This window comes from Lagenorhynchus albirostris, chromosome 8, assembly GCF_949774975.1.
Source record: "Lagenorhynchus albirostris chromosome 8, mLagAlb1.1, whole genome shotgun sequence".
NCBI classification, from domain to species: domain Eukaryota; kingdom Metazoa; phylum Chordata; class Mammalia; order Artiodactyla; family Delphinidae; genus Lagenorhynchus; species Lagenorhynchus albirostris.
In genome coordinates, this window is record NC_083102.1 from 63,800,416 (window position 1) to 63,813,192 (window position 12,777).

At 35.4% G+C, this 12,777-nt stretch overlaps 1 protein-coding gene across 10 annotated transcripts in view; it reads left to right on the forward strand.

The window, feature by feature from the left end:
• The window catches only part of PHF14 (PHD finger protein 14), a 199,945-nt gene that overhangs the window by 64,071 nt on the left and 123,097 nt on the right, over positions 1-12,777 (forward strand). For all 10 annotated transcript variants that reach the window (XR_009542004.1, XR_009542002.1, XR_009542001.1 and 7 more), the window contains exon 14: positions 2,303-2,471. Coding sequence is in view for 7 of the 10 variants with exons in the window: in XM_060157098.1 (XP_060013081.1) it covers positions 2,303-2,471 (169 nt within the window). In the remaining 3 variants the exon portion in view is untranslated. The remainder of the gene's footprint in view (positions 1-2,302; positions 2,472-12,777) is intronic.

Sequence of the window (12,777 nt, forward strand, 5' to 3'; positions counted from 1 at the left end):
TTGAGGACTATAGGGACTTCCCTGGCGGTCCAGTGGTTAAGACATCGCCTTCCAATGCAGGGGCGGGTTCGATCCCTGGTCATGGAGCTAAGATCCCACATGCCTTGTGGCCAAAAAACCAAAATATAAAACAAACAATATTGTAACAAATTCAATAAAGACTTTAGAAATGGTCCATGTCAAACAAAAACAAAAACAAAACAAACCAGAAACAATATTGTAAAAAATTCAATAAAGACTGTAGAAATGGTCCATGTCAAAAAAAACAAAACAAAAAAAAGATGAGGACTATAGAGTTTAAAAGATTGCTGAAAGAGTTGCAGGTAGTGTTTTCATCTGTGTTGGCTTTTTGTACTGCAAGTATTATGTGGCAGTTGTCTTGAAATAGGAATAGATAAATTTCTGTTTGGCAGTTACATTTTGTTTAGATTTTTCTGAGTTGTTCAGTGTTTTGTGGTTTTCAGAGCATAATATTTCTGTTATCTGACGTGCTCTAAAGCAAGTTTCTCTGTCACCTAAATGTATTACTTTTGGTGGGGGTGAGAATGAGCATGAGAAGTTGGAGAATGTACTGACAAAGGTTATAGTTACAAAATGAGAAACAGAGGGGAAACAATGGAAATAATGGAAATGAGATGTCCATTTTCCTGGAAATGAGGTTCTCCTCCATCCGCAGGGCTTGCTGTGTTTTGTTATTTATTTGCTTGTTTGTTTTTATTGTAGCGGGCTGTCTTTGTGCTGGGTAACAGCCTGAAGTGTAAACTTGTGGTTTTCTCATGTCTTTTCTGAGCCTTTCCCTGGGCAAGTGTGGTCATTTAAAATTTTTTCCCATATATGCATTTTCTTTTGAAGGTCCTAGTCTTTAATGTCTGGTTCCCAAAAGGGGAAAAAGAAAAATGAAGGTGGGGGGTAAAGGGTACCAGTCTGCTAAGTCCTGGAAGTCACTTTGGACCAACGGGTGGGGTTTGCAATAATAGGAGGGGTCACCCACCTCTTTGTCTGCAGTCATGTGATGAGAAGCAGCAATCAGTGATCAGAGCACATATCCCCAATATTTGGAGAACAGGGTTCATTTTGTCCAACCTGGCTCCTAAAAGCTGTGACATGCTGCTGCAGGAACATGTGCACAGCTGCCTGCCATGTGGCTTAGGATGGGGGATAGGTAGCTACTACTGTACTAAGAGCTGAAATTGACCAAAATTAACTGTAATTTACCTGTGCCAGCCTTTCCCTGGAAGTTGCAAGCCTTCAGTAGACTCCAGAGTTCCAAAATAGATAAGTCAGACAGACTCTGCTAATGTAATTGTTGTCTAGGTTGAGATTCAGATTCCTATTGCTTTCTATTCTGCCATCTTCCCCCCATATTTTTAAAAACGCTACTTTTTAAAGTTAATTAACTTATTTGCTTAGTTTTGGCTGCGTTGGGTCTTCGTTACTGTGCACGGGCTTTCTCTAGTTGGCGGCAAGCGGGGGCTGCTCTTAGTTGTGGTGTGCGGGCTTCTCATTGCGGTGGCTTCTCTTGTTGTGGAGCACGGGCTTGAGGTGTGCGGGCTTTGGTAGTTGTGGCACACGGGCTCGGTAGCTGTGGCTTGCAGGCTCAGTAGTTGTAGCTCACAGACCTAGCTGCTTTGTGGCATGTGGGATCTTCCCGGACCAGGGCATGGACCCGTGTCCCCTGCATTGGCAGGCAGGTTCTTAACCACTGTACCACCAGGGAAGCCCTAAAAATGCTACTTTAATACATTCTTTTCATAAATAAATTTATATATTTTCTTTTATACGTAGTAAAGGCCACCAACCAAAATGATCCATTTATTTTTGTTCACTTCTGAGAGTCAGTTTTTACAGAACTTCCTTAGTTGGTATATTCACTACAGCTTGCTATTAATTAAGATTCAAGGATATTATAGCTGTGACAAGACGTAGAGTCAGGGTCAATGAATACTTTGATTTTCTGGTGTCACAGTGTATGTCACTTGAGGAAAAATCATGATTTCCTAATGGAAACTATCTGGGCTTCTTATGTTGGTTCACTTAAACATGTAGCAGTATTACATGTGTTTTTATTATACTTATTAGGGATACATGGAATTGCTTGATACATTATACTTATTTTTGTTTCTCTTACAAGAATGTATGTGCTTTTCTGTATGTATAATCATTGTATACCCTATGGTCACATGTTCCTGTGTATATTTTCATATATTCTAAACATATACCTGAATTTTGTATTTATAGAAAACATAGCTAATGCTGGAAGGTAAAAATAAATGTATGAACTTATATTTTTTTCTTTATGTAGGCAGTGTTCAGAATGTGACCAGGCAGGGAGCAGTGACATGGAAGCAGACATGGCCATGGAAACCTTACCAGATGGGACCAAACGATCAAGGAGGCAGATTAAGGAACCAGTGAAATTTGTTCCACAGGATATGCCTCCAGAACCCAAGAAGATTCCAATAAGAAACACGGTAATTTATTCCCTAGTTATCATAACCATTACAAAATTCTGAGGTCAGAATTTAAGGGGTGAGAAAGACAAAGGGTAAACATATACTCAGTAGACAATGAAAGAAACATGTATATTGCTATTGGTTATTCTTAAAAGTTTATTTTATATTATGAAATATACCAATCATACATGAGAATGTACAGTTTTTATGTTCAACATAAAGCATAATAATAATGAAGGCCCATTGTGTTCACAAACCCACTTCAAAAATAGAATATTACCAAAGCCTTTGAAGTCACCTTTGAATCCCTCAGTACTCACTTCACCATCCATCTAGCCCAGAGGTCACCACGTTTCTCAACTTTGTATTTTTCATTCACTCCTTTTTTTATACGTATTGATATGTATGTATATATGTATTCATAAATAATACATAGTTTTTCAGGGTTTGAACTTCATATAAATGGAGTCAGACTTTTTTCCTGTTATTTGATACTTTGACCAATGTTATCTTGATTTGATTCACACATGCTGATCTGTGTAATTGTAGTTCATTTATTTTCACTAATATGTAGTTTTTTATTGAAACAATAGATCATTATTAATTTATCTTTTGTTCTATAGTTTGGCAGTTTTGTTGTCTCCATCTTTTTACTTTTATAAACAACTCATTTTTAAATATCTTTCTAAATGTCTCCTGTAGCATGGTAACAGGGAGTTAGGGTATATAGCAAGGCATGGATTTGCTTAGTTATAGGATATCTGTATCTTCAGTTTTGCTAGGTAATTCCAATATTTTCCAAACCAGTTTACACTTATACCAGTAATGAATAAGTGGTATAAGTTTTGCTCCCAAACATGTTTTGTCCAATGTTTTAATGCTTTCCAGTGTGATACATGTAAAATAGTACATGGACATTTTATTTTGCATTTCCCTCAACACTTAGATGACTTAGAGCATGTATTTGTATAGTTTTGGTCAGTTGTATTTCCTCTCCTAGGATATGTATGTGCAAGTCTTATTCAGCTTTTCTATCAGGTTGTTAGCCTATTTCTCATTGAAAATTCTTTGAGTTCAGAGTTATTACCAGGTGCCTGGGAGCTCTACCAACCTAAGACCATTTTAAATAAAAGTTTAGCATGTGTGTCTCTTCCATTACATGAGTAGTGTTAATTTCTACTCCAAACCCATGAGGGGTGGCTTGCAGTTATGAATTCTAAGGGGAGACATTTTTCACCTTCTTACCTTGAGCCAAGGCAGGCGCATTTAAAAAAATCTGCCTTCCCCTGAGGGAGATGTAAATATGTATTTAGGGTTAGTTATCATCATTCATTTGTTTTATCTGTTTGGTTTTAGAGAGTCTTAATTTTTTTTTCCTTAAACTAACAGTTTTCTCAAAAGTTTTTTTTAATCTGTAGTCTATATTACAATATAATCACTTAAAAGATTTTGTTTAAGAGAAATCACTTAGATTATTTCATTCAGTTTTGTGTTATGGACTCATTTGAAATCAAAGAGGCAAATCTGGGAATTTTTATCTTTTAGATAATTGAAGTAGTTAATTTTGAGCGCTCTAAATTGATCAACTTGAAATAGTTTTATCTGTAATTTCTACTAGTTTAAAACATTTTTTAGACTTCACAAATATATTTGGTTTACAGATGAACTAGAGAGAATTTTCCTTCTTTAAATAAGCCTGTTTGTTTCTATTTCTAAAATATTTTCTATAACTGTTTGTTGCTACTATCTGAAGCTATTCTTAAAATCTTAGAGAAAAACTTCTTATGTCTACAAAATTATCCTCTTATGAAACATTTTTTCTAGTTTCTTTATTGTTTAAAGAAATCCTTAGGAACAGTATTATCATTTTTTAACTTTGGAGTTATCATATAGAGGGGAATTTTGTACATATTATAGTGATATTTATGTGCCCATAGTTTAGTATTACTTAAGATAAATGAGGATTCTGTTGTTTTTTTTTTCTAATTTACCTGTCTGCTTTTCCAGCCTAGAATTACAAGGAAGCTTTTAAATTTTCTAATTTAGTCCAATTCCTCTCATCTTATTCTTTGTCTCTAGTTTTCTTGTGTTAAAGTTTTGTAGATGTTGGTAGGTAAAAGACGAGAAAGGATTCTATGCCCAGTAATTTTAGGAAATATAGTATGGTTATTTTTTCTTTGGGGGGAATTCAAATGCATATTGAAGCTTTGAGAAATACTAATGTTTAGAAAAATGATTACTTTTCCTTATTTATCCTTTTTCCTAACTTATTTTATCAAAGAGCACTTTTTTTCAAGACAATATTTTATTGTGGCATAGAGCACCATGAGGTACCATCTTTGGAAATGGTATTCTAGAGGCCACAGATTCCTTGCATCAGGATCACCTGGGGTGTTTGTTGAAATGTAGACTTTGGATTCATCCTAGAGCTAATGAATTAGAATTAGGGGGTTGGGCTAAGATATCTTAGGTGTTAGTCTTATGCAGACTAAAGTCTGAAAGTAACTCTCTGGATAACATTTATGATTATTACTCTTACTCTTTTCATTCTTCTCTGCCTTTGCTCCATCAGTCTGTACAGCAGTTCAGAAAACTTGTGATAAGCATTTTAAGTTGGTCAGGTAACAGACTGAGGAACTTAAGAATTGAGAGATGTAGAAGAGAATGATCAGTCTCTTGATCTTGATCTTGGCTGAGTTTCTATTGTTACCTTAATTTTTTTTAAATTAAATTTATTTATTTATTTTTTGTTTTGGCTGCATTGGGTCTTCGTTGCTGCCTGTGGGCTTTCTCTAGTTGCAGTGAGTGGGGTCTACTCTTCGTTGCAGTGCACAGGCTTCTCACTGCGGTGCCTTCTCTTGTTGCAGAGCACAGGCTCTAGGCACCGGGCTTCAGTAATTGTGGCTCGCAGGCTCAGTAGTTGTGGCTCGCAGGCTCCAGAGCGCAGGCTCAGTAGTTGTGGCACAGGGGCTTAGCTGTTCCGCTTCATGTGGGATCTTCCCAGACCAGGGCTCAAACCCATGTCCCCTGCATTGGCAGGTGGATTCTTAACCACTGCACCACTAAGGAAGTCCCTACCTTAATTTTTTATTGGTCATTTTTGTTTGACTTGTATTAACATTTTAAAGTTTCTTTTCTTAGCACTCTGTTAATTATGGGAATTCAAGTATATTACTGCCTAATAATAATTTGTCTAGTCAAGTACCTTTCACAATAAATAACGGATTTATCTCTTCCTTTAATTTTTTAATTGTTGTTCCTAGTATCTTCCTACTTACACCTTTTATTTTAGTACATATGTTACATTTTGGGATATTCCATCCTTAAATTCTTTCTAATAGTATTTTTGCTTTTGCTAGTTTTTTGTTTTTCCGGCCATTATTCATCAAAATATAGTTCATTTCACAGTAGTCATAGTATTCTATCTGAATTTTCAAGAAAATTTTACCCTTGTGACATAGGGGATTCATGACAGAACTTAAACTTCAGTTTCTCATTTCAAAGTAATATCTCACTCAGTAAAACTGTTGAAATGATCATCTCTTCTAAAACTTTCCATTTCTGTTAAGTTTGTTGTGTTTCCTTGGGTTATAGTGACAGCACAGTTTTTAGAAAAGTAGTTTGGGGTTATTTCATGCTAGTAAAAATGATTTCATCTTGTTTCAGAAATCCATCTTGTGCGATATATGAATTGATATTCTGTTAGAATAATTTTATTTTTAAAAATTCAGACTTTGCAGTATAATTAAGTATATATAGCGCTTTAATCTGTTTTTTTGAAGTCTGTCTCTGTGGGATTGTCCAAGAATCATCAAAAACAAAAAATCATCAGAGCTACTATAGATTGAAGTTCCATTTTTATTGAATATCTTTTCTTACCATCTGTTATTACTTTCTCTCCTTTTATACTTTATATCTTTATGTTTAAAAATAACATCATGGTGGTAGTAAGGGAGTGAAAGGGAGAAGGAAGGGATTCACGTGTTGGAATATTTGAGTAAATCCTGGTATATTACTACTATTAATTTAACATCTTTTAAATCTATATTGCTAATAAATCCAACCACTATTCTCTATTTCTTCCTATTATTTGACCTTTGTGTATTTTACTTCATTACATTTTTCAAAGGTAGGTAAGTCAGAAGTGGATGTGGGGAATTAGTTTACTTTTATATAAGATGGTTTAATAATAATAATACCTAACATTTGCTGAGGACTGATCATATACCAGATACTGTAGTAATCCTCCACCCTACTCCCTCTTTAAAAAAATAAGTTACTTTTAACTTTTCATAACTCCTGTATTACTCAAAATGAATCTGAGGCACAGAAACCTTAAGTAATTTACCTGTGATCTTACAGATAGTAAGTGGAATAGGAATTGAACCCAGACAGCCTGAATTAAGAACTAGTGTCTTTTCTGAGGTCTGTAAAAGAGCATTTAGTTGAGGTACAAATGGAGTAGTTATAAAAACATTTGATCATTAGATAGCATAGTTGGGAATGTGATATTCTAATCTTATACCAAAATGGTCATGTGTCGTTCCATACCGTAGTGTTATCTGTGGGAAGCCAGGCATATATCCACTTACTAACTCATGTAACTGAGTTCATTCACATTAAATATTACATTTAACAGTCCTTTTCTTTGTACTTTCATTTAGGTGTGAACAATTTTCCTTTTCAAGCTTGTGCAAGCGCATTGGCATTAATCTTGTCAGTTACAGTGTAATAGTGTAGAAGTTAATAAAATGTTTGAAGGTTATTTTACCTCGAGGAAATTGGTATTTAAAAAGATCAAACAAAAAGAAAAAAAATTAGAAGCAGCAAATCAATAAGTACACTGACAGCATGTGTATGTATGAACTGCCAGTATATGTTTGTTTTGCTGTTCTCTATTTTGGTTTGCTTTTTTTCCCACCAAATTGAGTACTATGACACCTGCTGTGGGAAAAAAAGAGTGTATGCTCTGCATTGAGAGTGAAGTTGGAGAAGTACATAGTGGTTTTCTTTACTATTTTTTTTCTTTCCTAACTAGTCTCTCCAAATCTACCTAAAACATTTGGCTTACCGCATCTCAGGTTTTTTTCATTAAGCAACAAATATCTTTTTGATTGTTTCACTTGGTTTGATCAGTGTTAAGAGAGATGAGCCCATAGACTCAGTCTCTGTGCTCCAGTGCCGCTTTTATGCCAAACAAGGCTGCTGTTAGAAAAATGACATCCACTTTTTCCTGCTGACAGGCAGTTGCCATTTATCATGGCCAAAGTGTACAATGGGAGTAGAACACTTCGTTAAACCTTACTATATTTTTATTATTTGGATACTGAGGAAAGTCATTTTTTATTTCATTCTACTCTGATTTCCTTAATAAGGATTTATAGAAATCTGAAGGAATACAGCATATTTTGAGACAGTTGACTTAATATGATATAGATGCTTTTCAAAGTGAATAGTCTCGGTGTTACTTTTTTCTCCTAGATTATTTGTACCCAAAGATCATAAAAAGATTAGCCAGAAAAGTTGTTTGAAAAAAATTATAGCACTAAAGATTTAGTATTTTTTTAAAAATGGGGTAAAAGAGCTATTTATCTGTATAAGAATGAAAATAGTATACTTTCAGAAAATACCCTTCTTAAACAAACATGGAGATTCTCTCTGTTTCACATTTTAATGTTATCATATTTAATTGTTAGTTATCAGTGTTTTTGAAATTTGTCATTCTGAATGTTAGAATTATTTTTAAATTAAGTTTTAACTATAAAAGTAATATGTGAATACTTTTTGTTCTAATAAATTAAAAATAGAATTAAAGTCTTCTTTAACTTTTCTCCCAACATTCCCCTTCTCCAACCCAATTCACATGCCTTGAATCTATCTTTATTATGAGGGCACATATTTTGAACTTTGATTATCTGACATTTCTATAGGTATATCTGTCAAAAAAAATAAGAAAAAAATTGAAGAATGAGCCATATGGAAAAGCAGTATGGAGATAGTTCAAAAAACATAGAAATATTCAAGTATTAATAAATAAAAGAGGAATGATCTGGTTTTAGAAAATTCTTCACATGTTGTTTCCTGCTCCAGAGATAAGACTTTGTAACATCTTCTTAGATTGGCTCACAAATATCCCATCTCCAGTATTTAAGCATCTCAGTAGCCATTATTCTCTTTTATTACTGGGTACAAATAGGAGGACTAAGTCTAAAGAAGAAAAAGGGTTGAAAAGCATATTTCTATTTAACCTTTACCTGTTATTTACTGTGTATTTTATATTTATTCAATTGTCGTAGCTACCCTGTGAAGCAGTAACTAATATCATTGCCATTTACAAATGAGAAACTGAGGCAGAGAGTTTAAGTAACCTATCTAATAAGGACATACAGCTTCAAAGTGGTAGAGACAGGAATCAAATTTAGCTAGCTCCTGAGCCCATACTTTAATTACTTTATTAGGCTGCCTTTCTAGACAAGATTACTAGTAGTTGTTCCTGGTATTTCTTGGGCTAGAGTCACAGTATCTTCATGCTTCCAGCAGCTTAGTGACTAAGGATTTGGTCAGGAAAATGGAAGTCACTCTATGGAGGATTATGGCCTTATACTACTGTTGGCATAGCTGAGGGCGTGGATATCAAGAAAGCTGTCACCATAGGTCAGAGGAGCTCTACTGAACATCAGAGAAACTGTCAATGAAATATCTATCCTGAAGCACCAAGCAGGTGGTAGGAGCTGACATTAGGTCAGAGAACTTGACAGTGAAGCTCTCAGCGTGAACATCACTGGTGAGTGGGTAGAAAAGTGAGAGTTTGTGGGGAAGTCTGCAAAGCCTGCCAGGACTGTGAAGTGGGAGCTGATGGAAAGGTCAGCAAAGCTACAGCATCTGAAAAAGCCAAGCATCTGACTCCCATGACCTCCTGAGAAAAAATGGCCTTCACTTTACTTATCTGCTTCAAATATGAGGTTACAGACATGGAACTCTCCAGGGAAGGGGGACTGCGGGGAATGTGGTTTCCACCCTTAGAGTAAGCAAGGGTGGTGGGGGTGGTGGTGTGTGCCAGACTGACCACAGACAATCTAGCATAGTAACCAACTGCAGCTTAAAAAGTGCTTAATGTAGTGCTTACTTGGCACACGGTGGGTGCCCTAAAAAGCAACATTTTCAGACTCCTTTCCCCACCCCCACTCCTGCCCCCTTTCCTTTCCTCTTAGAGGACTGTGATACCGTCTTCATCCATATTCTCCCAGCTCTGAGCCCTCTGCAAGGCAAGCTTGAAGTTCTTAATAAAACGGTTATATGCATCACTGACAGCATAAATACAGACCTGAAGAGTTATAAAATACCAAGAGGATAACCTCAGTGTAGGGCAAAGAGGGTGAACGTGGGCTTTTTACAGGCTTAGCAGTATTTAAGAGAGAGAGAGAAGTTTAACTCCTTCCCTAGCTTGCTGCATATCCAGTGGAGCCCTCACAGTGTTTGCCGTTGATCTACAGGTGAGTCACAGGTTTTTTCTCACCCTTGTATTTCTTTTCATTTCTTTCTTTTTTTAGTTAATTAAAAGGAAGCATGAGAGAAGTAGAGAATCTTAAAAGATAAAGGTTCTTGTGATAGATGTCAGCGTTGTTAACTCAATGACTCTCTTCCTCTGTTCCTCTTATAAAAGCTACACAAATGAATATAGGGCTTTTCTCATTAGAGATTTTGACAAAGAGAGTCCCTTTTATTTTGATTACATTAAGCAATTCTTTCTTCCAGAATTCCTACAATTTATACCATCCATTGCCAATGTATATTTCAGAAGTCGGCTTTGATGTAATTTATTTATTTTTTAGTGGTTGAGTCTATGCTTTGGATCCATATATTCAGTATAAATGGTATAATACCACTTTATAAAATAATAACTGTCATGTGTCTAATTATACATTCTGGAGAAAGCTAGCAGTTTTCTCTAATGGTTTTAACTTCTGCGTTAGCCAGTAATAATAATTGGGGATAATTTTTAAATATAGTTTTCATTTACTGTAGGAATGAAAATGTTTTGTTTGGGGAACTGGGATCTCATTTATCATAATATAATTCAGCTTCTTTTGCTCTGGGAGAATTGCTTTACTTCTCCTGCATGAAAGCCTTTTTATAGGTATTAGTTTTATATACCTAGCGCACCTTTAAATGTAAAATGACCATACTTCATACATACTATTTTCCTTTGATTCCTATATTAGATAAAATATTTTTTCTCCAACTTCTTAAAATGTTACGTGGTTCTAATCTTTCAACTATGAATTTTTATTATAGTACTTTCTTTCTACTAGTTTAAAATAGTACCTTTTTCCTTCCACTTTTCCAGTTTGTTTCTATGGCATCAAGCCAGAACAACTTGTAATACCACTGACCTTGTAGGTTGCTGTTTTAGTGATATGTGATGCATTCACTGTCTAGTATCACACAGTCTGTTTTATGATGTTATAGTATTCTAGTTTTAAGACTTAATTGCTTTGTTTTTTACACCTTTACGGATCCCAGTAATTCTGTATTTATTTCATCTCCCCTGATTTTGCTAATTTTCAGCTTTATCTCACATCACTTAGAGGGTAGATAGTGACTTGTAATGCATACAACACAATTCTCAGCCTCAGTGGTTTGATCTTTATTTTGTCCTCTTGGGAAAACCTTCAGAGTCCAGTGAAGGGAAGACAGTACTTTAAGATGAACGTCTGTTTATAATGTATAGAAGCATGAATTGATGTTATATTTTCTTCACAGTTGTCAAAATTGTAGGTAATTATCTTTTGTGTGAGTGCTTTATATTTATTCCTGAGTTTAATAGTTAAGCAGTAAAAATTGCCTGCATGGGAATCCACGTCTTTCCATACTCTCTGGTCTTTGTGACTCCTTGTCCTACTCTTGAACCATGGATCAGGTTAATTTTTTCAGTATACACCTGTTGAGCAACTAACGAGGTAAGGCACCGGGCAGTAGATGCTGAATAGAACACTAAAGTGAAGACATGGTCTATGTCCTCAAAGAACTATGGTGATAGAAAGTTGACCCTCAAATAATGTAATATAAACTAGAAGGTAGAGTGTCCATATGAGAGGTACATTAAATTACCCTAGAGGTAACATAACTGAAATGGAAGAGGAAAGACAGAAGATTGAGGTGAGCAACAAAACTAGAAGTTGACTATTAATACTAGTAGGAAAGTATTCTACTGGCTGAGAAAGTCTTTATTTTCCACTGCCCCAAACCTTTGTATTAAGAAGTTGAAATTTTTAAAGTAACAGCAAGCTGAACACCTGTAAAAGCATTGGAGCCTTTAGCATAAAATTTAGTGTAAAATTTTTTTTGTTTGTTTGTTTGTTTTTTTGTTTTTGTTTTATTTATTTATTGGCTGCGTTGGGTCTTCGTTGCTGCTCGTGGGATTTCTCTAGTTGCGGTGAGCGGGGGCTACTCTTCGTTGCGGTGCGCAGGCCTCTCACTGCGGTGGCTTCTCTTGTTGCGGAGCACGGGCTCCAGGCACACAGGCTCAGCAGTTGTGGCACCCAGGCTTAGTTGCTCCGCGGCATGTGGGATCCTCCCGGACCAGGGCTCGAACCCATGTCCCCTGCATTGGCAGGCGGACTCTCAACCACTGCGCCACCACGGAAGCCCTAGTGTAAAAATTTTGAACCACATTTAGATATCATCTAACACCCGTATTTGTCTTTCTTACAATATGTTTTTATGATAGGCATCTTGATGGCTGGCAACAGCTTCTTGCATTAGTAACTTGGCAAAATTTTAAAGAAGTTAATTGGATCAAATCTTAATAGCTTAGTGTTAGTACAGATTCACTTATCAATTAAGGTTATTGATGATTAATGACTTAGAGCACCTTCAGCAAAAAGTCACTTAATATTTCATTCATTCAGTTTTTTCAGGTAAATAGGTGTGAACATTTTTTAAGATAGCTCATTTCTCTTTAAATTTTTCCTGTGTTAAGGAAATTTTGATCATTAGTATATTGATCGATTGGTGGTTTTTTTTAACTTAAATAACTCATATTTATTTAATTAGAAATATATATGGATATAACTTCTAATTATACTTGAGAAAATAATCAACCATTTAAAATGTAATGTATTTTCCTCTCTAGGACAATTTTTTTGTAGCATTATTCCCTGTAAAAGATAAATGGTACAAAATCAAATTCTTAAGTGTTTTAGACAGCATCAAAACCTGTAAGATAGCCTAGTGTGTGGTGGAAAGTACCTGGACTAGCACATGATAAATTCAAATTCTAGTCCATACTCTGGCAATAACCCTGTATGTGGCCTTGGATAAG